At 51.3% G+C, this 21076-nt stretch overlaps 1 protein-coding gene across 2 annotated transcripts in view; it reads left to right on the top strand.

Moving 5' to 3' along the window:
* Nucleotides 1-2334, top strand: part of LOC144144332 (uncharacterized) — a 49368-nt gene extending 47034 nt beyond the window's left edge. For both annotated transcript variants that reach the window (XM_077675743.1, XM_077675733.1), the window contains exon 8: nt 2023-2334. In XM_077675743.1, coding sequence (XP_077531869.1) covers nt 2023-2074 — 52 coding nt within the window. In that variant the 3' untranslated portion in view covers nt 2075-2334. The remainder of the gene's footprint in view (nt 1-2022) is intronic.
* The last annotated feature ends 18742 nt before the right edge of the window (nt 2335-21076 follow it).

Genomic DNA, 21076 nt, shown 5'->3' with positions numbered 1-21076 from the left:
CGCTAAATTTAATCAGGCCCCGAAATTGGTTTGCTCAAAGGCCTATTTCCTATTGTTACCGGCTGAAAACTTTCCCTTTTGCGTGGTCATTGAATCTGTGAACAAGTACCCCAGTCACACTGGTATGAATATTCCTCTTTGGTAAGTCCATTAAAAGTGTGGAGGGCACAGACTGTAAAGCACTCGGGCGAAATCCTTGTTGACGTAACTAGGAACTTAAGGAAACTCCTCAAACTTCACATGATCGACAATCTACAAGTTCCCCATAAAAACAGTACCACGTTCGAAGGAGTCATTTCGGAGTATGATCTTAACAAAACTATGACTCACCAGAAGGCCTGCGGTATCAGGCGAATCGCTATCTCCAGAGCATATCTGTCTGTATTTTAACCATACAGAAGTGTTTACTAGAGCATTCTTTATTACTGAGCCATATTTGAGAAATTATGAGCTTCCGTTTTTGCGGTGAGTATGAAAATGCCTCGCTTGGTTCATGACAATTAGAATCCTTTATACGCTGCATATCCGATTCAAAAGGGGAAATTTTAATTTGCACATGCCTGAATCGCATAAAGAACTTCGTAAATTTCTTTGAACTGAAGAAACGGGCCAATTTAGGAAAGGTTGCCTAACGTTAAATCACATTCACGCCATCAACCAGGATATCAAGAAATCCGCTAAATATAACAGCTTTGTATTCTGGCCCATACACATTAAGATGCATTTGACTGAGTGGAGGCTGCCGTAGTAATTAAACAATGTGGTACCGGGCAACTGAGGCTACTTCTACAGGGGGCTTTTGGAGGGCATATACAAGTAGCGTACTAGCACGTAAATCATTCGTAAGAAGAGTGAAAGGTTAATCCCTGCCTTAGGAAAGTTGTCAAGCAAAGAAACACGCCATCTTGAAAATAATTCACAGCCTGTGAAAAGAGGCACAGGTCTGATGGCAGAGAGTCATGGATATGAGTAAATGGGAAGTTTTTAATGGGACCATAAAGACGAAACTTAAATTTTGTTTATTAAAAATATTGTTGCGTAAAGACAGCAGTGATGCCAATTTTATCGCACACTTCACAATACGCAGAAAATAAACCTGGCTACCCTAGGTGCCCACGCCGCGGTCACGGGCTCCTTAAGAACCAGCATATATGTGGGACTATGCAGGGATTATACAATGTACACATATGCAGACTACCTTTCCCCTTCTCCTGGTACTTGGGCGGAGTGGCTCGAACCCCACCCCCCACCCACACGACGACCCCCCGAATTGCGCAAGCTCGCTCTCCGCAAATGCACGAAAAGCATCGGCCGGTACCCACCCGCCGCGGTGGCTCAGTGGCTTAGGCGTTGCGCTGCTGAGCACGAGGTCGCGGGTTAGATTCCCGGCCGCGGTGGCTGCTTTTCTGATGGGGCGAAAAGCGAAAACGCCCGTGTGTACGAGATTTCGGCGCACGTTAAAGATCCCCAGGTGGTCGAAATTAATCAGTAGCCCTCCACTACGGCACGCCTCATCGCCTGCGTTGCGCCTGCGCGTTAAACCCTACGATCAATCAATCAATAAATCAATACCACAGAGTGCATAACTAGCCATATCTTTTACAGATTTTGGAACTAGCAGCTTTGTTAACCTCCTGTCAGCACGAAAAATTCCGAGCGCAGGACGTGAACTACCAGGACAGGCTCTTCCTGCTTGTCCTTCCCATCATACGACTGAAAATTCTCGTGCTTAGTGTTGATCATAGTTAAAAATCGCGTGAATTCAGTAACCTTGATGTTTCACCCGTTCAAATCGGCATTAGATAGTTAATGTTACAGCAGTAACTTCACAAAAAAGCCTCAAATGCCATGACTGTTGATCACATTGCGTGTCAGGTTATGCGCATATATCGGATTGCGTATCCAAGGTTTTGTCCAGTCGAAGCTGATTTTTTCGAAAAATTCGAGATTGGTGCTTCATTACTGAAAACAATTTTGGTAGCAATAATAAGTTAACTGAATTGTACTTCTGCTATTTTCCAGCGCTGCATCAGGATCCAAGAAGCACCACTTCTTTTCCCCCATTCTCAAATGACCAGCCAGTGTTGCGAAGACTTCAGAAATTTGTATATAGTCTTGACCACAGCTAAACACAGCCAGTAGATTTCTTTTATTATTGGGCACGTGCTTCTTCGAAAGCTTCGTTCTGTCTTTAAAATAAAGGGATTTTAATTCGGTACTTGTTGTTTTGTAAGCTACTTTCCGTGTTTGCAATGAAGTGCTTTTATTAGTTGGCACAAAATCCGTCATAGGCTTCGTTCTGTATTTACAATAAAGTGATTTTGTTACTTGTTACATGGTTCTTCAGTAGCTTCATTCTGTGTTCCAAATGCACTGCCCAGTTCAGCTGTACCCGTGTCGAAAAGAAATGTTGCAAAATATGGGCGTGCCAAGTTGATCATTGAGTGCTTTTTTTGAAGTGTGTGCACGGTTAGAGCAGAGCAGGACACGGTACAGAAGGGTAGAGGCCATTTTCTGCGAGATGCCTTTTAAGTGCAGAGCACTTCATGGCCGCGCCTTGTCGTCGTAGCTCGCTCGCTGGACCAAGTAGAACCACACGGCGTTCCGTTGTATTCGCTGTCGTCGCGGCGTAACCCAGAGGCTTCGAAAGCCAAGCGGTTTATATAGCCATAAGCGTTCGAAACTTGTGAACCGCTGGCGCTTGTCACACATCTCCCCGGTGTTTAGCGCAAAGAAAACTGCAGGTACATTTGAGGCAAAATATACGTAATTAACCGGTAGCGCCCGCGTTCATTTAGTTAGGAACGCTCTTTGGGTTGGTTTTTACGATGGTGAGTGAAAAAAAGTGGCAGTTGAACGCCGGCACGTGCGGGAGGAAAAGCAAGCAAAAAAAAAAAGAGAACAGAACTCCCGCTGGCGCTTTTTCAGGCAGGGGGCGCGCGGGAACTGCGAAGGCGGGAAATTTGAAATGCGTTGGGTGGTAGCAGTGAGCGGATAAGACCTACAACCCATTATGGCGAATCACTGCTCTGCACTTCAAATTGAGTGGAACGGCTTCAATTTTTTTTTTTTTTTTGAGAGGGGCACTGGAGTGTTTGCTTTAAAGTTCCCAAGGGAGCTACAAAGAAAAACTCTGGGTTTGAAAGCCAAGCTTTCTATGCCTCACTGAGATGTTTCATGTGGCGCCAGAACTCCCTGCAGGAAAGCAAACTTTACACAGTTTCACAAAACGATAAGCGAATGCACCAGGCGCCCCAAGAAAATGATCCTCCTGGGCGGATTCGACCCTCGGTCCCTAGCGTTATGAAGGCGACGTCTGTCAGACTGCGTCATTACGACCCTGTCGAAGTATTTGAACTTCGCGTTTTATCGTTCTCTTACTTAAAGGGACAATGAAGGCCGAATTAAATTTTGTGTTAACTGAAAGATAAGCTTCGTAGCTTTCTCGGCTTTTGTTTGACGAGCAACGATTTGTTATTAGCTGAGAAATAAGTAAAGCTCTCATGTCTCTCGCGCGCTCCCTTTCATTTTTTTTTGTGACGTAGCCATTGTCTCACAAAATAGCAGCGGAGACCCGCTGTGGTCTAGAGCGTAAACGCTGGCATCTGTAGCTTTTACGTCTCCAATTCATGACCACTATGGCTGACTGCGGCAATGTTTCTCTGGCTTGGACGTTTACGATTTTGCATCGATGGAATGAGAAGCACGTTTATATGCTCGAGCCTCGAGCGGCCGTGTGCCCGCCGACTCCGGTGTCCCAGACCACATCCAGCTTGCTTGCGTGCAGAGGGGCTGCAGCGAAGCCGTTCTTGAAGCAACAAGCGCCGTTTAAAAAATCTTCGGCATCCCGGGCTCGATGCCGGCTTGCGCTGTTCAGGAGGGCGCCTGCCTTCACTTCACCTCGTCTGGCGATCACTGATAGCCATCTCATATTACCTTTTCTCGCGCGGCGAATCCCAGGATTAAGGGACACGCGCGGCAGAAGCCTGATTGCGCCCTCTCCCAGCTCTTTGCTCGTCAGGGGCGTAACTGAATGGCACAGAAAACAAATGGCCACCATTTAATAACGGAGACCGTTAGGACAAACCACTACCGGGATATCCGTAGCACGGCTCCAGTGCACACAAAAAGAGAATTTATTGTTACCCACATATCAGGGAGCAGCGACCAGTGGTAACAGCGCTGCCCTGCAAACAGAATTATCCAGTCATTTTTCATGCAACGTGATCATACTTCACACTGCACAACAATTGTATGGGATGGGCAACAAGCTACTAGAAAATCACTTCACCGATAGTTCACCAGAGTAACAGAAAGACTTCATAAACTATACTGACCTCAATACGGCACAAGGGAAATGCTCAGGATGTTGCTCCTGACCACTATAAAGTGCGTAGACCAGTGCAAAAGGAAAGATTCTTCTTCTAGAGCTGCCACCTCGTGCTCCAAGTGACTCATGAAAATCGAGCGGACGCCACAGCAGTGGGAACATTGCCCGTTGCGGCCGGGCTCGAAGACATGAAGCACCACGATTTCTCCACAAAACAAAAGCACCAGCACACATCAGAAAATTCACCAACACATCATTCGAACGAGTGTTCATTCGAAGTGTGAATCCGAACATCCGGCCCAAAGCGTTGCCGCTACACGGCAGTGAAACAAGACATGTTCTAATGTTTCAATGTGGCCGCAGTGCGGACACCGTGCGGAACGCACAACGCCGAATCTCGCCAGACGGTCACACGTACGTCGGGAGAATTTCCCAGCCACGCAAATTAACCATCCGAAATCCCGAACATCAGACGGAGGTTCCGCCGAAGTCAGCTGATGCCAACGCACACCGCGTGACCTTCTTATATGTTGGCTGTCTAACTGGGTTATTGCCAATTTTCCGCACACTTCGCTTGCCGTACTTTCTTTGAAACTTAGGCTTGGCAAGGAAGACTGGATATTTCACAATGTTTTTATAGCATACGCATAAAATGGTGGCGGCTGCTCAGCAGTAGGACCGGCGATGAGTACGTCATAAAATAATGAGCGGGAAGTTCCCAGAAAGTACTGTAGCAGCGCCTTCCCTGGGTACTCGTCCGAGTCTACAAGGTCGATCACTGCACGTACCGCCAACACGCTACACATGGTTTGCAAGCAAGGCAGACTAAAACCACCCATTGACTTGGGCAGCCTCAGCAGCGCTCGCGACACTGTTTCTGTCTTGTCCGCCCAAAAGAACGGTCCAAACTTCGTGGCTAGCTGTCGGAAATGGCACGGCGGTTTTGCTACGCATGCTACATAAAAAAGTGCCGCCGAGACGGACGACTTAAAGGAGCCATGAAGAGAAAACAAAAGTTTGTTTTATTTGAAAGATTAGGTGTTTCATAGTACCCTAAGCGCTTTCCCGGTAGCAAATGATGCTTTATTCATTGAGAAATAAGACAATTTAAGCCAAAATTTTAAATCTCCCGCTAAATTGCACATTTCGTGACGTGAACAATGGCGTCATACGAGCCGGTCCATGAAACAGATACTTAGTATGTCGACTCCATATAGCACCCACACGCGGGAATCAAACAGGAACCGGAACTCGTGCCAAAACCGAGACGGCGGCCATTTTAAAAATACTAGTAAAACCTAGTGCACCCGCAGCCCTAGTCATGGAATCGTCTGATCCGGAGAGCAACACTCTCGCCGAGAAGCTCTGGCTTGCATTTAACAACCTCAGACCACTTGAACGCTCAATGCTTCCAAGTGCACGAGCGGCACGAGTTGTGGGATACGCGGATGGACCGGAAAGCGACCATTCCGCGATAACCACAACAGACGAACGCCCAGCCGTCGGCACCGCTGCCTCGTCAGCCCCGTCGCGACGGACGAATACAGACTGGTACATTTGTGCCGTATTTTTATTATGGTTAATAGTAGTTCAATTTCAGTAGCAGTATCGCTTATGCCAGTTGGCCGGTGTCGTGTATGGAAAGCCGTTCGCGCGAGCTCTCTGCTTCGACCAGAAAGATACGAGCGTCAATGCGCGGTGTGTACGGCACTTTTTTCCCCCAAGGTCAGAGCGCTTTGACGGCGATTTGGCGAAGTCGGCGACGAGCGCCAGCATGTCCCAGGAGTGAGCTAACGTAAGGGTCCCTGCCGTAATCACTTCCTCGGAAATGAATCGAGCACACTCGTACTTCCTTTAGCTCTCTTTCTCCTCCGTTTGCAAAGATCACAAAACGTAGCCACTTGCTTCGCCGAGGTTCGTCGTTGGGCAGCACATGAAAGGAGATCTCCTCACCGGCGGAGATGTCGCACTCCCTCGACGATTTGCCCGTACTACATGGGCATTTCAAAACGTAGCAACGAAATTTCATTGTAAAGTACTCGAACAAACTGAAGTTTTCAGTGGTTGTAAACTGAAAACGAGCTCCTAACAATAGCAACAAGCCAACACCATTCCGAAACTGCGACGACTGTCACTATCTCGTCGCTGCTTGCTGCTCCTTACTCCCCTCGTTTCTATTTTTACTTTTGCTGGTTGGCGATATGACGGCCAACCTCCTGTGAAGGGATTACGATACCAAGCAAGGTCGCGGCTGTGCGTGCTGGGACGGTTCGTTGGCCCCGAAGAGCCTCGAACCCGAAAATTCGTCTACACGACAATGGCGACGGCGGCGACGGCGAGATGTCGAGTTCGGCTGGCGGTAGTTTCGTACGCATTGGCGTACACGCTTGCGTCTTTATTCGTAACTTCAACCGTTTACTCCACCGTTCTTAGTGTCATATAAGGAATGTGCAGTATGTTTAACGGGCATATAGCTCACTATGCAAACTGGTAAGCCGCGCCTATTTTGCGTTTGCTTTTGCCGGCCTCCGCCAATCGCAGAGCATTCTCGTGTGACATCATAGGTTCTGTTGCGGGAAATGAGCTGGTGGGTCGCATGGTCATTCCCTTTTTTCCTAATTATGTAGCTTATTTGAGCGAAGTTTGAAAGTGGTGTCAGTATGGTTCTAAGGCAATCTTTCGAATGAACCAAACTTGTGTTTTCTCTTCATGGCTCCTTCAAGTATGTAACTTCGCTCGGCGAGGGAAAGCCTGCGCACTAAACTTTTTTACACCGTTTTAGCCAAAAAGGGCATAGCATAAGTGGAAAAAGGGTGTTGGGAGGCCTTACACCCTTTTTTAAGGGTGTTGGAAGTGGGGAAGATTTGTTTGGTATTTAATGAAATTCTATAAGTTACGGAACAGAAAAATTACCTCGCGACTAAAAGGTTTTTGCAAATCCGCGTGTCGATTTGTATATCCTCATATTAAAATCCATACTTCCAAAATTAGCGCTAAAATATCTGTTTTTCTGCGACAAGCCCACCGACTCGATCGGGGGGCTTTCCTCTGCTTGATATAAAAGCAAGAACAGCACACGTATTACCGCATAAGTATGCACTCCATGTACCGCTTGCATCCCGTTGGTTTTTCTGCTCAATTCATTTGTCTTCCAACTATAACTTGTGCGTATTGACTGTGTTGAGTGCTGCGCGCTCCGCCTGTTGACATTGCCACTGCGCATGCCATCACCTTAGAAAAAAGCTGTGAGGATGCTCAACACCCTTTTCTAAGGGTGTTGAGCTCAACACCCTTTCATCCGTACACCCTTTTTTGCCAAAACACCTTTTAAGGGTGTTAACTATGGGACAAGATTTTTACACTCTTTTCGGCCAAAAAGGTGTAAAAAAGTTTAACTTTGCTGCAACTGCAAGACGCTGCTCCACAGTCTAGAGAAGGCGCTTCCACGTACTACGCGCCACTTCACACGAGGAATGGAACACCACACCAAGTGCTCGAACACCCGCCACCGATTCTACGTAGCCCGCCAAGCCAGACGCAAATGTGCCGAAACGCACCGCCATACTTTTTCCCCTGTTCAGTCGAGCTCCAGACAGCTCACCGTATTTATGAAATAGCCGCATAAACGCTTGATAGCTGTCCTCATCCCGAATGAACAGGGACACGTCGTCCGCATACGTTGACACTCTAACTTGGCCTATACCTGGCAACGGAAAGCCGCGGATGGCAGTCCTTGCATCATTATGGCGGAAAAGTGGGTCGAGACAAATGACATAAAGCAAAGGCGACAAGGGGCAGCCCTGCCTTATCCCATGGGTGACAGAGAGCGGACTACTTAAAAGCCCGTTAACAAGGATACGAACGCTCACGTCCGAGTACAACAGCTCAAGCACAGCAACAAAGTCTGGCAGAAAGCCATATTGACGCAAAATGCTTTGCAAGAATCGGTGCTCCACTCTGTCGAAAGCTTTCGCTTGTTCGAGAGAGATGAAGCACCCAGAAGCGTCCATCTTTGTCGCGTAACTGAGCAAATCGCGCGTCAATGCCAGGGACGATAAAACTGTACGACCTGGAACGCTGCAGGTTTGCGCTTGGCTTATAATATCGGGCAAAACGGCACTGGTGCGTCTGGCCAAAATGAATGATGCAATCTTGTAGTGAGTGTTCATTAGTGTAATCGATCGATACGCCCGGGGCTGAGTAGGATCGCCGCCTGGTTTTGCGATCAAAATTACACGGCCCTCACGGAAAGATTCAGGTCGCACTCCGCGCTGAAGAAAGCCGTTCAGCATGTCGAGGAGTGCACCCCGAATGGCCGGAAAAAAACTTGTAAAATCCAGCAGGGGTGCCGTCAGGCCCAGGCGGCGTATTCCCAAACCATATCCCGTAAGGGCCCAGGCCGACCACACCCCCTTCAAACGGCGACGTCACAGCGTGACGTCACTTTCTCTTCCTGCGCGACTTCATGCGACGTAAATTTTTTTTTTCTCGTTTTGGGCGGCGGCCGATGGTTTCGCTCCGTGCGCGAGGCTGAAGCTGAGGCGCTGGGGAGCTGACGCACATTTAGTAGAAGTTAAAGGCCCAACCACATGCAGCGTACTTTCGACGTTTTGGGGGCGGCGCTACGGTTGCCGAGGTGAGTGGACGTGCATCACATCGGCTCCGTCGATTATGTTCATTAGTGCCGAATTACTTGCACTCATCGACGAAAATTTGCTATCACGCCACGCTGCTTGACCAACGGATCACGCCGACACCACTTTTCGGTGAGCCAAACCGAATTTTCATCGATTTATTGGTGTCAGAAGATCTTCGAGCGTGAGACCGCCGAGCTAAGCCTAACGTAGGCCTAGCACGACTTTGGGCCGGCGCGCCCGCCGGCCTCGAGCCACCGGCCCCACCATCGCCGCATCGCGGGATATGGCAACCGCAATGGACAGGGGATACGAGCCCGATCGAGAAAACGAGGAACACCCAAATCTCCACTTACAACTGGACCAACTTACGGACGAACCGCCATCGCGATCCCCGGCGATGACTTACCGGCAAACGACACCGCGGGGTGGACACTCGCCAAGCGACGCTCACCGCCGCACCGAGAAACCCCACCGCTACCTGCTACCGGTGAGTCCACCGCCAAAAAGCATGAACCTCGAGTTTCCCAGGCGCAATTTGCGCGGAGAGTCACTGCAAGCATGACGAAGGCGGCCCGCATGCGGCCAGCATCCCCAGAGAAGAACATAAAGTTATAGTAAGGGCCCGCGGCGGGCTGAATACCGGTCGCGTGGAGGCTTCGGCACTCATGAAGGCGGTAATGGCAGCAACGGGAACATCTCGAGAGGAAACCATGCAAGATACAGTGTGCGCCAATTAACGTAGCACAGAACATCATAGTGCTAAGCACCCCGAGCGAACAACGAGCGATGAGACCAACCCAGACCTGTCTTTCGTTCGAGTGGCAAGCACGGCTAGAGGAGAAGTAAAGTGGAGCAACACAGGCTACAACCTGGGAAGCGACCACTACATCCTCGAAGTGGTGCTACCGACATCTGCGCTGTACACCGCAGCGCAACGGCGAACACACAAGATTACGGACTGGGCTCGATTTCGCTCAGCCCCGCAAGAAAAGCAACAGGAAATCGCAGACATCGATGAATGGACGGCGACCACTAAACAGGCGACTTCCGAAGCGACCACGGAGTTGGAAACGGACGAAGACATCCAGCAAGTAGATAGCAGGTTGGCCCCCATGCTAGACGCGCGACAATCGCTGCAGAGACGATGGAAACGCCAACGACACAACCGCAAGCTCCGCAAAAGAGTAGCGGAGCTTGGAAGAGCCATCGAGAAACACAGCCAGGAATTGTGCGCCCAAAGATGGCACGCCGCATGCAGCGCGGCCGACGGCCAGCTCCACAAAGGCCAGACCTGGAACTTACTCAGGCACCTCTTAGACGACACGACGACCTTAGGATACCAGCGGCACCGACTGGCTCTGATCATGTTTACCGCAATTAAGGCGATGGGAGAAGAAGAAACAGGCAAACGCACCAACGCGCAATACCTGCCTAGCACCGCGTCTGAGAGGCACGAAGAGTATCAAGGAACGGCCAACGCGACCCTAGACCGCGATATAGAAGAGTGGGAGGTGCGAGCCGTGCTGCAGAATCTCAACTGCAAATCGGCGGCAGGCCCGGACCACGTTACTAACAAGGCCCTGAGGAACCTAGGCGACGGTGCAGTCACGGCCCTCACAAAATACTTCAATCGATGCTGGCAAACGGGAAAACTGCCCCTACAGTGGAAGACGGCCTGAACGGTCCTGATACCCAAGCCCGGCAAACCACCCGGCATCGAGAACCTGCGCCCGATCTCCCTTACATCATGCGTGGGAAAGATCTTGGAACACGTCCTAATGAACAGATGGCAGCGCTACCTAGAAACGAAGGCCTCTACCCCGACACCATGCTGGGATTCAGGGAGAGGCTCAGCACCCAGGACGCAATGCTCCTGCTACGGCATGAGATACTAGAAACATCCGTCCCCACCCGCGACAACAGGGCGGTGCTGGGCCTCGACCTGCAGAGCGCCTTCGATAGGGTGCGCCATTCAGCCATCTTGGCGCAGGTCTCGCGGCTGGGCATGGGAAGAAGATCGTATAATTACATCCGGGACTTTCTGTCCGGACGAACCGTGAAGATTCAAGTAGGCGACCTACAACTACCAGAGAAGGCATTGGGAAGCGTCGGGACCCCCCAGGGCTCGGTAATCTCGCCATTATTATTCAACCTCGTGATGATCGGCGTGGCCAACCGACTCTCGGAGATCCCACAGGTCCGCTATACCATCTACGCGGATGACATTACCCTGTGGGTCCCCGGGGGCAACGATAGCCACATCGAGGAGACACTACAGACAGCGGTGAATGCCATCGAGGAACACCTGGACGGCACGGGCCTCAAATGCTCACCGCAGAAATCAGAACTGCTGATAATCCCCCCGCCGGGCAGGTATCGAAAGATAGCACCGGAAGACTCCGAGAAAATTACACTTCGAACGAAAGATGGAACGATCATTCCCAGGGTCCTCGGCATGTTCCTAGAGGCAAGCAGAGGCAACGGCACCACCGTCGACCGGCTCATCACCAAGCTCGGAACGGCCACCCGTCTCATCAAACGAGTGGCAACGCGACACAACGGCATGAAGGAAGCTAGCCTTCTCCGACTGGTTCAGTCCTTTGCCACCAGTCACGTAGCATATGTGGGTGCGTTCCACTACTGGAAACGACAGGAAAGGGACAAGATTAATGCAGCCATTCGGAAGACACACAAGGCCGCCCAGGGGCTACTGAACTGCACCAGCGCGGCCAGACTGTACGAACTAGGAATCCACAATACTCTGGAGGAAATTGGAGAAGCCCAGCGAACAGCGCAACTCGAACGCCTCTCGACTACAAGAACGGGGAGAAGTATCCTGACTCGCTGGGAATAGGAGGATCGGAGACCGGAAAACACGAAACCAGCACCCTACCGGCTGAAATTCTGCAAAGACTCAAGATTACGCCGCTTCCCCGAAATGTCAACCCCGACAACAACCAAGGAAGACGTGCCCCCAGAGCCAAAGCCCTAATGGAGACGCACGCCAACGACACCGGCGCCCTCTTCGTGGATGCGGCCAAGTACACCGACAGAACCGACACCTACGTAGCCGTGGCGGTAAAGGCCATGACCGGCGAAGTGTACAGTGCGTGTAGCATCCGGATGCCGTCCGCGCGGCAGGCGGAGGAAGTCGCGATCGCGCTCGCCCTCACGAACCAGCAGTGCTCAACGATACTGAGCGACTCCCGCTCGACGATCTTGAGTTACACCCACAACAAAGTGTGTGCCAGTGCAGTGCACGTGGTGCAGTGTGGTGCAGTGCGTAACTCGGTAACGGCCACCCATCTGAGGTGGTTCCCGGCGCACACGGACATCAGTGGCAGCAGCAGCGGCCACCCCAACCGCAACGAGACGGCGGACGCCGCCGCGCGCGCCCTTACCAACCGCGCGGCAGCCGGCACCCCCTCGCCTCGGCGGTCGGAGAAGGCCGCGATCAGTGCAGTGATGAGGAAGACACGGAACCTCTCCTCGGGTACGCGGAGCTACTGGGCTGGTACCGGCACGGACGCTGGACCATGCCTCCGCCTCACCCAGGCCTAACACGAGGGCAGGCGGTGATGTACAGACAATTACAGACAAGATCCGTGCTCACGCCGGCGCTGGCGCGTTACGTGTGCCCGGAGGTGTTCCAAAGTGAAGTGTGCAGTGTGTGCAAAAGTGCTAAAGCAACTTTGACCCACATCCTCTGGGACTGTGACCTACATCCGGAAGAAGCGGTCGCCTCTCCCGGGCGACTGCCGGAAGACATAGCTCGTGCAGTGTTATCGCAGGACTTCACAGAACAATTGCAGGCCGTCCAGCGGCTCGAGGTGGCTCTTGTCGTTGTTGCGCCGTCCACACCCCCACTGCGCATGCTCGGCTTGCTGAACACCCGGTGGTATCTTACCCTTTAATGGCTCCTGGAGCGACAGTGTTACCGGTGTCTTCATGGGCCGGCCCGAGATGAGCCGAGCATGCGCAGTGGGGGTGTGGACGGCGCCACAACAAGGGAGGGACATAGCCCTGACCATGAGATGCTCGAGCGACAGTGTTGCCGGTGTCTTCCTGGGCCGGTGGATGGACGGACGACGGACGACGGACGACGGATAACGGAGCTGAGAGCAAGAGATGCTTTGCATCTAAAAATTGACAGCAAGCACGCGCCCTCCGATCCCAAAGGTACAATGGGTCTTGAGAGGCAAGCTCTCGCGCAGAAATACGCCTACGCCCGAAGCCATCCTATCTGACAGGGTAAAAAAAGGCTTGCGCACAAAAGCGCTCGCGAAACAAAAGAACGTCGCGTGGAGTACGAAAATTGCACTCCTGCAAAAAGAGAAGGTCAACGTGTTGCGCCCGAGCACAGTGCATCCCGTCCCTCTGTTTGTCCAAGTCCCAAAAGCCCTGGACATTCAAAGTAAGAAAACGCACCAGCATAAAGGTGATAGGTGCACAAAGCACGTTAACCTTCCCATCTTCAAAACTCACAAGGCACTTCGACTTCGACGCATAGTTTCTTGTTGCCGTCGGCATCATCGGTGTCCGCTGACGACGACCGCAACGCCCGCTTGGACGCATCTATAAAAAAAGGCGATCCTGTGACGTCATAGAGAAATTGCCAGAAAGTGGCTAGGGATTCGCCACTGCTTCTTAGGTTTTCTTTAATATCTCGACTATTCCTTCGAAGCTTGCGATAAGATTGGTATCATTGCTATCCGGACAATGGAGTCTATTGAATGAACCAACCATTCATTTTGTCTTAGCCTTTAGGGACGCTTACAAACTACCGCGATTTTTGTTCTGTCGGGAGGCAGGGGGGGGGGAGGGGGGGAGGGGGGGGGGGGCTTGAGAACAACTTTAACCACCCCCGAAAAAAAATCCTGGCTACGCGCCTGAGCCCCACTCACCACTCACGAGTGCACTTGCGCTACTCGCGCCGTTTCCGGGGCTTACTGCAATGAGTGCCCCTATATTGCGCTTGTACTCGCTGTTGGTTATTCGTCACAGGAGCCACTCGCTGTGTTAGTTGTTAATGGAGGGATTGCTTTTAGCTTCGGAAATATGTCGTCACTGGCTCCTGCTATGGGGCACCCTAGATTCAGTTCTCTGGTGGTGTGTTGATTTTGGAATATGATTTGGATGGTCTTCTGGCGCCATAATATACCAATACTGCTCGGTTTCATGACTTATGGAGGGTCTGCTGAAAGCACTAGCGTGCGAAGGGAGACGACGAGGGGTGAGCGCGAGCGTGAGTGAGTGTGAGTGGTGACAGCGAATGGTGAGCGTTAGTTAGTGCGAGGGGAGATGGAGAGTGGTGAATGTGAGCGTGAGCGTGAGTGAGTGCGAGTGGTGACGGCGAGCGGTGAGCGTGAGGGCACAAGTGAGTGCGAATGGTCACGGCGAGTGGTGAGTGTGAGCGCGAGTGGAGGGCGCGTAGTGAGCATGAGTGCGAGTGAGCGCGAGTGGGAGGACGACTGGTGAGCGTCAGTGTGAGTGAGTTCGTGAGGAAAAATATATTTTTCTCTGGGAGTGTGGTGGGTGGGGCCCAGTTTTGCCGAGGTATGCTTGTACATCTACTTCCGTGGCACTGTGCCTGCTTTGGAACGGGATTACTTGGGTTCGAATCCGGTCAACTGATTTTACTGCAAAGCAGTATATGTCTAACCCCCCAGTTTTCATTCCGGTGTCATCAATTTACTCGGCGCCGCTGCAGGGCTCCTCCTCACCACCGCTTACACGTCTTTCACAATTAATTTTCCCCGTAGCCTCCACCGATGCCCCTTCGGCAAGTTGCGCAAGGGGCAGCTAACGGCTGTTGTGCGGTTATCAAATGATTGCGAGAAATAAACAGAAGCATGGATGGGCGCAAAAAATGCACTGATGATTACTACACTCACTAGTATAAACTTTGTGCACAGCGCCAGCTGCAGTCTTCTCGGTCACGGCGCATTTCTGCGGCGTATGAACAAGGGTTTGTGTGATCAGTGAACGAACGGCGGCGTGAGCTACTTTGCTGCTACCTCGCAGTGCGCCGCCGCCGCAGGCCAGCGTGTTGCAAATCGTGTTTGAACCTCCCGCGCAAACGTCATGTGGTTTGGATTAGCGGAGAATGGAACAGCGTCTGGGGAAATTGCCAGAGGGAGGGCGCTCCTTGGTGGCGAAGCATGAGACGTGTGAGGAAAAGGCAGCGAGAAAGATGTCACCGTAGACACGCGTGTCGTACTCCACTTCACCCTTCGCAAGATGTTCCCCTCCGTTTTCTTTCTTTCGCCGCTGCTGCGTTCGCTCACTCGGTTACGCGGACATAAACAGACGGCGCTCCCGCGAAGCCCAGGTAACAGCTGCCAAAGGGCTTCCCCCTAAAACGACCGAAACCAGCCGTCGCCGTTTCCGCTCAAAATCAATTCGCCAAGTAGCTGCGAATTCCTGCCGCTAGATGAGAAACTTCCCCAGTTGGAACGCCGGCTTGAGCCCATGTTGCTTTTTCAGCTTGGAAAGCCTTCCGAGCGACATTCTGCCGGTGTCTTCCACGCCTAAGTATGCGCCATCACCCGTTGCCGGTTTATGCCTGCATAGTTTGCGGGTAGAAAAAGGGGGCGTGCACGCACAGCTAGGCTTCATGCCGCTACCGATGAAATGCCGGTTGTGCTGGAGGGAGATTTAGATGTCGAAATTACATGTGTCAATACGGTTAGTCGGCTGTCCTCCTTAATCGAGTGGTTCGGGTGTGGGTTGATGCGTTACACACACGAGGAAGAAGGAAAACGGGCAGCCACATGTTTGTACGCGAGAATAGAGCTCAAGGGCTTCCAGGTTTTAAATCGCTTGGGGACGGATGCATGGCGTTTGTTTGGAGGAAGAAGAGCAAGAATTTAAGCGTTGGCCCGAACACAAGCGCGAATGAGAGGGAAAACAACGGAAAGCTGGTGGCGCCACCGTTACCTACTCAAGTGCTGCTCGTCGATAAGCGGCAAATTCCTCCCGGATGAACAGCAACTTTTTCGCTTGGAACGCCGGCGTGAGCCAATATCCCTACTTATGAGGGCTTTAGGGGGATATTTTCTGCGACGTCTGTCACTTATAAGCACGCGCCCATGACCGCGGTTGTCGGTTTATGCGTGCGCAGGTTTGTAGTGGAAAATAGTGGGAGGGAAGAGGGTGGGCGTGCCCGCGCAGCTATAGGTTTTATGCCCGTAGTGATGGATGGCATGTGCGTTATGCTGGTGCGAGGTTTAAACGCGGCCTTTAGACGGCCCAATGGGACCTGTCCGGAGTCCTTAGTGGTAGAGCGGATCGGGTTTGTGTGTTAGGATATATGTTCAGACTACCGACGCAAAAACGTATCGTGGTCTATGAACGTAAAAAAAAATGGCATATCACGCAGTTCGGTTGACTGAGACGTGAAATGACGGTATCTTTAAAGTTAATACGACAGTTGCGGAAGCAGTCTGAAGACTCTGATCCCGGCCTTGCACTAACTGTAAGATGCTTACGACGCGAAAGGGACACAGGTAGTTCTATGTTTATCTGCAAGAACAAAGCTTAGATCCTTCAGAGGTTCATTCGGGTAATTGGCTACGAAGTACGCTCCATCGAAAATTACAACAAACGTGTTTTGTTTCGTGCACTGCGTGGACTGCGTCCAGCTTTGCAGGGCATCCTTCTTCACAGAGTGGAAGGGCACTAATTTTTTTTTTTTTCACAATTTGTCAAGTTTACCAGAATTTTGTTAGCGAATTTTTTCCTCTGGTTAATCGATAGACGCACGTGACGTCTAGGTTGATAGGTTGTGTTCGGTGTAGTTGGGTTGGGGTAAATTAGGCTGCTAGTTTAGGTTCCACTCGGTTGCGTTAGTTTAGTTCGAAAAGGTTCGGTTGTGTCTGTTTAGGTTCGGTACGTGAGGCGACGTTAGGCTAAGTCAGCTCACTTTTGTCACTTGAATTACAAGGTGTACGCAGTACGAGACAACTATTGGTTATACCGTGCTAAAGAGGAAAATTCAGGACTGAGATAAACATTAAGCTCGACGGTGAAGGTGAGGCCCTGATGCAGAGGTGGTGAGGCCAGGAGCTCTGATTGTGTCCTGTAGGCGCGCCGTCCCTTCTCTCCCGAATTGCCCCAGGCTAATACGAGGCCGCCAAAGCAAACCTTTTGGCAGAACTCTTTAACCATCCACTGCTATTGTGCAGTACATCTGGAACTATATTGTTCGCTCAGTTCGCTGCTCCGGCACACAAATATATATATATATATATATATATATATATATATATATATATATATATATATATATATATATATATATATATATATATATATATGTTGAAATATGGTTGAATAAGTGAAACCAAAAGCTACTTAGAGGAAACAAGGTAGGTGTCACACGGGCAGTAGTGTTGCCAACTATAGGGTATTTGCCTTATATGTAGGACGTTTTTGTAATTTTTCATTCGTTGTAGGGCCGTAGGTCCGTTCTGTCATTTTTTTTTTCACTAGGCGTAGGGCGATTTTAAATTTTCCGGTTAAACTTGCGATTGTGGGTTAGAATAATTCCGCCAAACTATGAAATTATTTTCACATCGAACGGGTCGTCTGGATTCTGCAGCTCGACCCGAGGACGGAGTGAGACAGAAAATCATACAGAGAGAAGGATTTGGCGCAATCCGCGCAAGCCAACGTTGGCGCAAGCGGCATGTGTGCGGAGAAGGGTGACGTCAGAGTTAAAAGGAAAACATTCTCAGCATCACGAAGAAAAAAGCAATTTCTTTTACTTTTTTTTATGATCAGGATGGAGAAAAAAAAATGACTATGAGCATAAACTTTCATTATAATATGCAGGGACTTATACTCGTCTGTTTCACTGGCAGCACGCCACCAGGGCCCGCTAGCGCACAGAGCCCGTGTACATTCGCAGAGGTTTAAAACAGGGGTGCCCCCTTTCGCCATTGCTGTTCACACTTTACATTAGAGTAGAGTGAACTATTCTAGTTCACTCTAATTAGAGCACGGCCGTGATTAGAGGAATGGAAAGACGATTGGAGGAGAGTGGATTAGGCTTTGACTTGTCGTACAATGGAGAGTTGGTGGAGCAACGGATTCCAGGATTGATGTACGCGGACGATATAGTGTTGCTGGCTGATAATGCGGAAGACCTTCAAAAACTGGCCGATATTTGTGGTGAGGAGGCAACTTACTTGGGCCTACATTTTAACCCACAGAAATCTGGAGTCATGGTGTTCAACGAGGAAGCTCATACAGCGCCAATAAGAATTCAACAGGAAGCCATACCAGTAGTAAATAAGTACAAATACTTGGGGATCTGGCTTAATGAAGGAAAAGGCTACCTGAATGCCCATGAAGAGCACCTCAAACTGAAAGGGAGACGAAATGCAGCAGTAATGAAACATAGAGCACTTTGGGGATACAATAAGTACGAGGTAGTGCGAGGCATCTGGAAAGGGTAATGGTGCCGGCGCTCACGTTCTCTAATGCCGTATTATGCTTAAAGTCCGAGATCCGGTCGGGACTGGAGGTTAACCAAAAGGCAGTCGGCAGATTGGCCCTGGGAGCTCACAGTAAGACTACAAATGAGGCGGTACAAGGCGATATGGGTTGGGCTTCATTTGAGGCGAGGGAAACGCAAAGTAAGATACGTTTTGAGGAGCGGCTTAGACATTTAGATGAGAAAAACTGGGCAGCCAGAGTGCACAGTACGTGTACCTTAAAAGTGTGGACACTGTTACGAATGGGCCAGCGCCGCAGTACTTCCCCGCATCACTCCTCGGCTGTGCGGCGAAGCCACTCGTGCTCCTTCGAAAACAGGCGCAATCATGTCGGTGACAAGTAGCGACAAGCCTCGTCAGACGCTTCGCTCTCTGCGCATTCGGCGGCTGCCTGCGGCGGCTGAACTTCGGCGGCTGCCTGCACGGCTCGTCTCCACGCTCTTCAAGGACACAGAGGCAGCCCCCGGTGATCGCAACGGAGTCCTCCTCTCTCCCCTCTCTCGGACTCAACGTGCCCGAGGCTATGAACAGCTTACGAACTCTGGAAAGAGTGTAGTGCGTGTTCCCACGCGTTGCGTGTGACCGTTATCGCTGTTGGGTATAAATAGAGCTGCCCAAGCGTTGTAAACCATTCCTGTTAGAGCAGCGAATCGATGTTGTCGCTCTGCTCGAGTCCTGTATTGTAACCTCTCCCGTCGGGGCATTGTTCTTTGGCTTCGGCTCACCTCTCGCTATGAAGTAAACAGTTACGTTAGCCTATCGGCTCTGGACATCTTCCCTGCTGCAGTCGGCCTTCCCGGTCGCAACAACTGGTTGGCAGCGGTCGGATGGCAACTTCGTAACACCTGAGGCCAGCGGTGCGAGACCCAACACCACGGACGTCAAGGCGGCTTCGGACTTCGCAGAATTCACGGCGGTCAAGGGTGAGTGCGGGACTTTTCTTCACTGAGTTTTACCAGACTTCTGAGGATAGCTGGTAGGGCGTGTGTTTTTGTCGCGTGGGTTATTCGCGCAAAACATTTTTGGAGCAGTGGGAAAGCAGTACTCTAGACCGGCCATGAATTTGAAAGCGTTGAAAAAACCGCAGTTGTTGGAGCTTGCAAAAGAGTTGCGCTTGGATGTTACGGACGCACTGAGAAAGCCAGAGCTGATACAGGCTATACTCGCTGTCGGGGCTGACGATGAGGAGCTGTCGGAATGCATTGAGCTGATCAATGGCAGGGGGACCGCGAAACGTCAGGCCGCCGAGGCAGAGGCTAAACGTCAGGCCGCCGAGGCAGAGGCTGAGGCTGAGCGTCAGCGTGAGGAGCTCGAAAGGCAGGAACGCGAGGAAAGAAAGCGAGTACAGGAGCTCGAGTGGCAGAGACAAGATCAGGAACGCAAGCTCAAGCACGAGGCAAAGATGCGATGGTACGACCTCGAGTTCGAGCGCCTTGAACAGGAAGCAAAGAGGCTCGAAAAAGAGAGACTCCAACGGGAGAACAAGCACCTAGAGCACAAAATTCAACTCGAGCAGGAAGAAGCGAAGCCCGAGTTAGAAAAGTTGCTCGAAAAATACCTCGTTGTCGTGGATAGAGAAACTGGCCACGGTAACGAAAAGAAAGTAGCAGACGCTCGGGAGCGCGAGTCGGAAGCGACCGTTGCTGCCCCGCAGCGCGGCAAGGTTGCTGAGAGAGATAACGACGGCGCATTAGCTCAGACTGTCGGCAGAGGCGGCAGAGGGCAGTGCGTGTCCACTGAGTGCGATAATGTCAATAATGTGCCGGCGTTTGTTTTGGAGATCTCGGCGGAGTGTTCGAACGGGTCAAATTCGCGGGAGGCCTTGGGAACGGCTACCGACTTGAACGTGAACATTTCGCGAGATAGCGAGGTTTCGCTGGAGTGCGTAAACCATGAGGTTACCGAGAGGCCGCACGAGTCCGCTGAAACGGAAGTTGTTCCTTCGGACGGTAGTGCGGAAACGAGCGACGTGGTGGGAAAGCCTGCAGTCGAGGCAGAAAACGGTTTGCACGGTTCAGCTGGGAGTCATGACGATCTCGCCACTGAGCAAGCCGATTCCGTCCTGCCACCAGCTCAGGTAGCTGACCTCGAGCCACGGCCAGCCGAGCTCGTAGAGATTCAGGCGTCTGGGGCGGCTGAGCCGTCTTTTGAGACAGGGCAGCTTGGATCTAGTGTAGCCTTGACAGCCGCAAAACAGAACGAAAACACCCTTCGGTGTTCGCTTGCTGAGGCTGTCGCCGAAAGCGCTAGGGACGACGAGGTAGTGACTGTTCGAAGCTACCAGGTGTCTAATGAGCACGTCGTGCCCTTGTCACTCCCAGCTGATGCTTCCGAAGATAGGCCAGCATCGGCGGAGCTAGCTGAGGTTCCGGTGTCGCCTGTGGCTGAGCCGAAGTCGGGAACCGATCAGCCTAGAGGAGAGAACGTAAACACGTTCCGATGTTCGCTTGCCGAACGCGTTCGTAAAAAGGCGAGCAAGAAGGATAGAGGGAAAACCTCTGCGCGCACTTGCGGCGCGTGTTTCAGTGCAGGCACGCGAAGGGACGAAGCCGTGAGCTCGCATCGCGCCAGGGGGACGCCGCCTCCAAAAAGGAGTGCACGCCTTACGT

The sequence above is a fragment of the Haemaphysalis longicornis genome, unplaced genomic scaffold (genome assembly GCF_048455015.1).
Source record: "Haemaphysalis longicornis isolate Haplotype H1 unplaced genomic scaffold, Haemaphysalis longicornis Haplotype H1 scaffold_1, whole genome shotgun sequence".
Classification (NCBI taxonomy): Eukaryota; Metazoa; Arthropoda; class Arachnida; order Ixodida; family Ixodidae; genus Haemaphysalis; species Haemaphysalis longicornis.
Note: the sequence above shows the minus strand (reverse complement) of the source record. Positions and strands in the feature narration are given on the sequence as shown.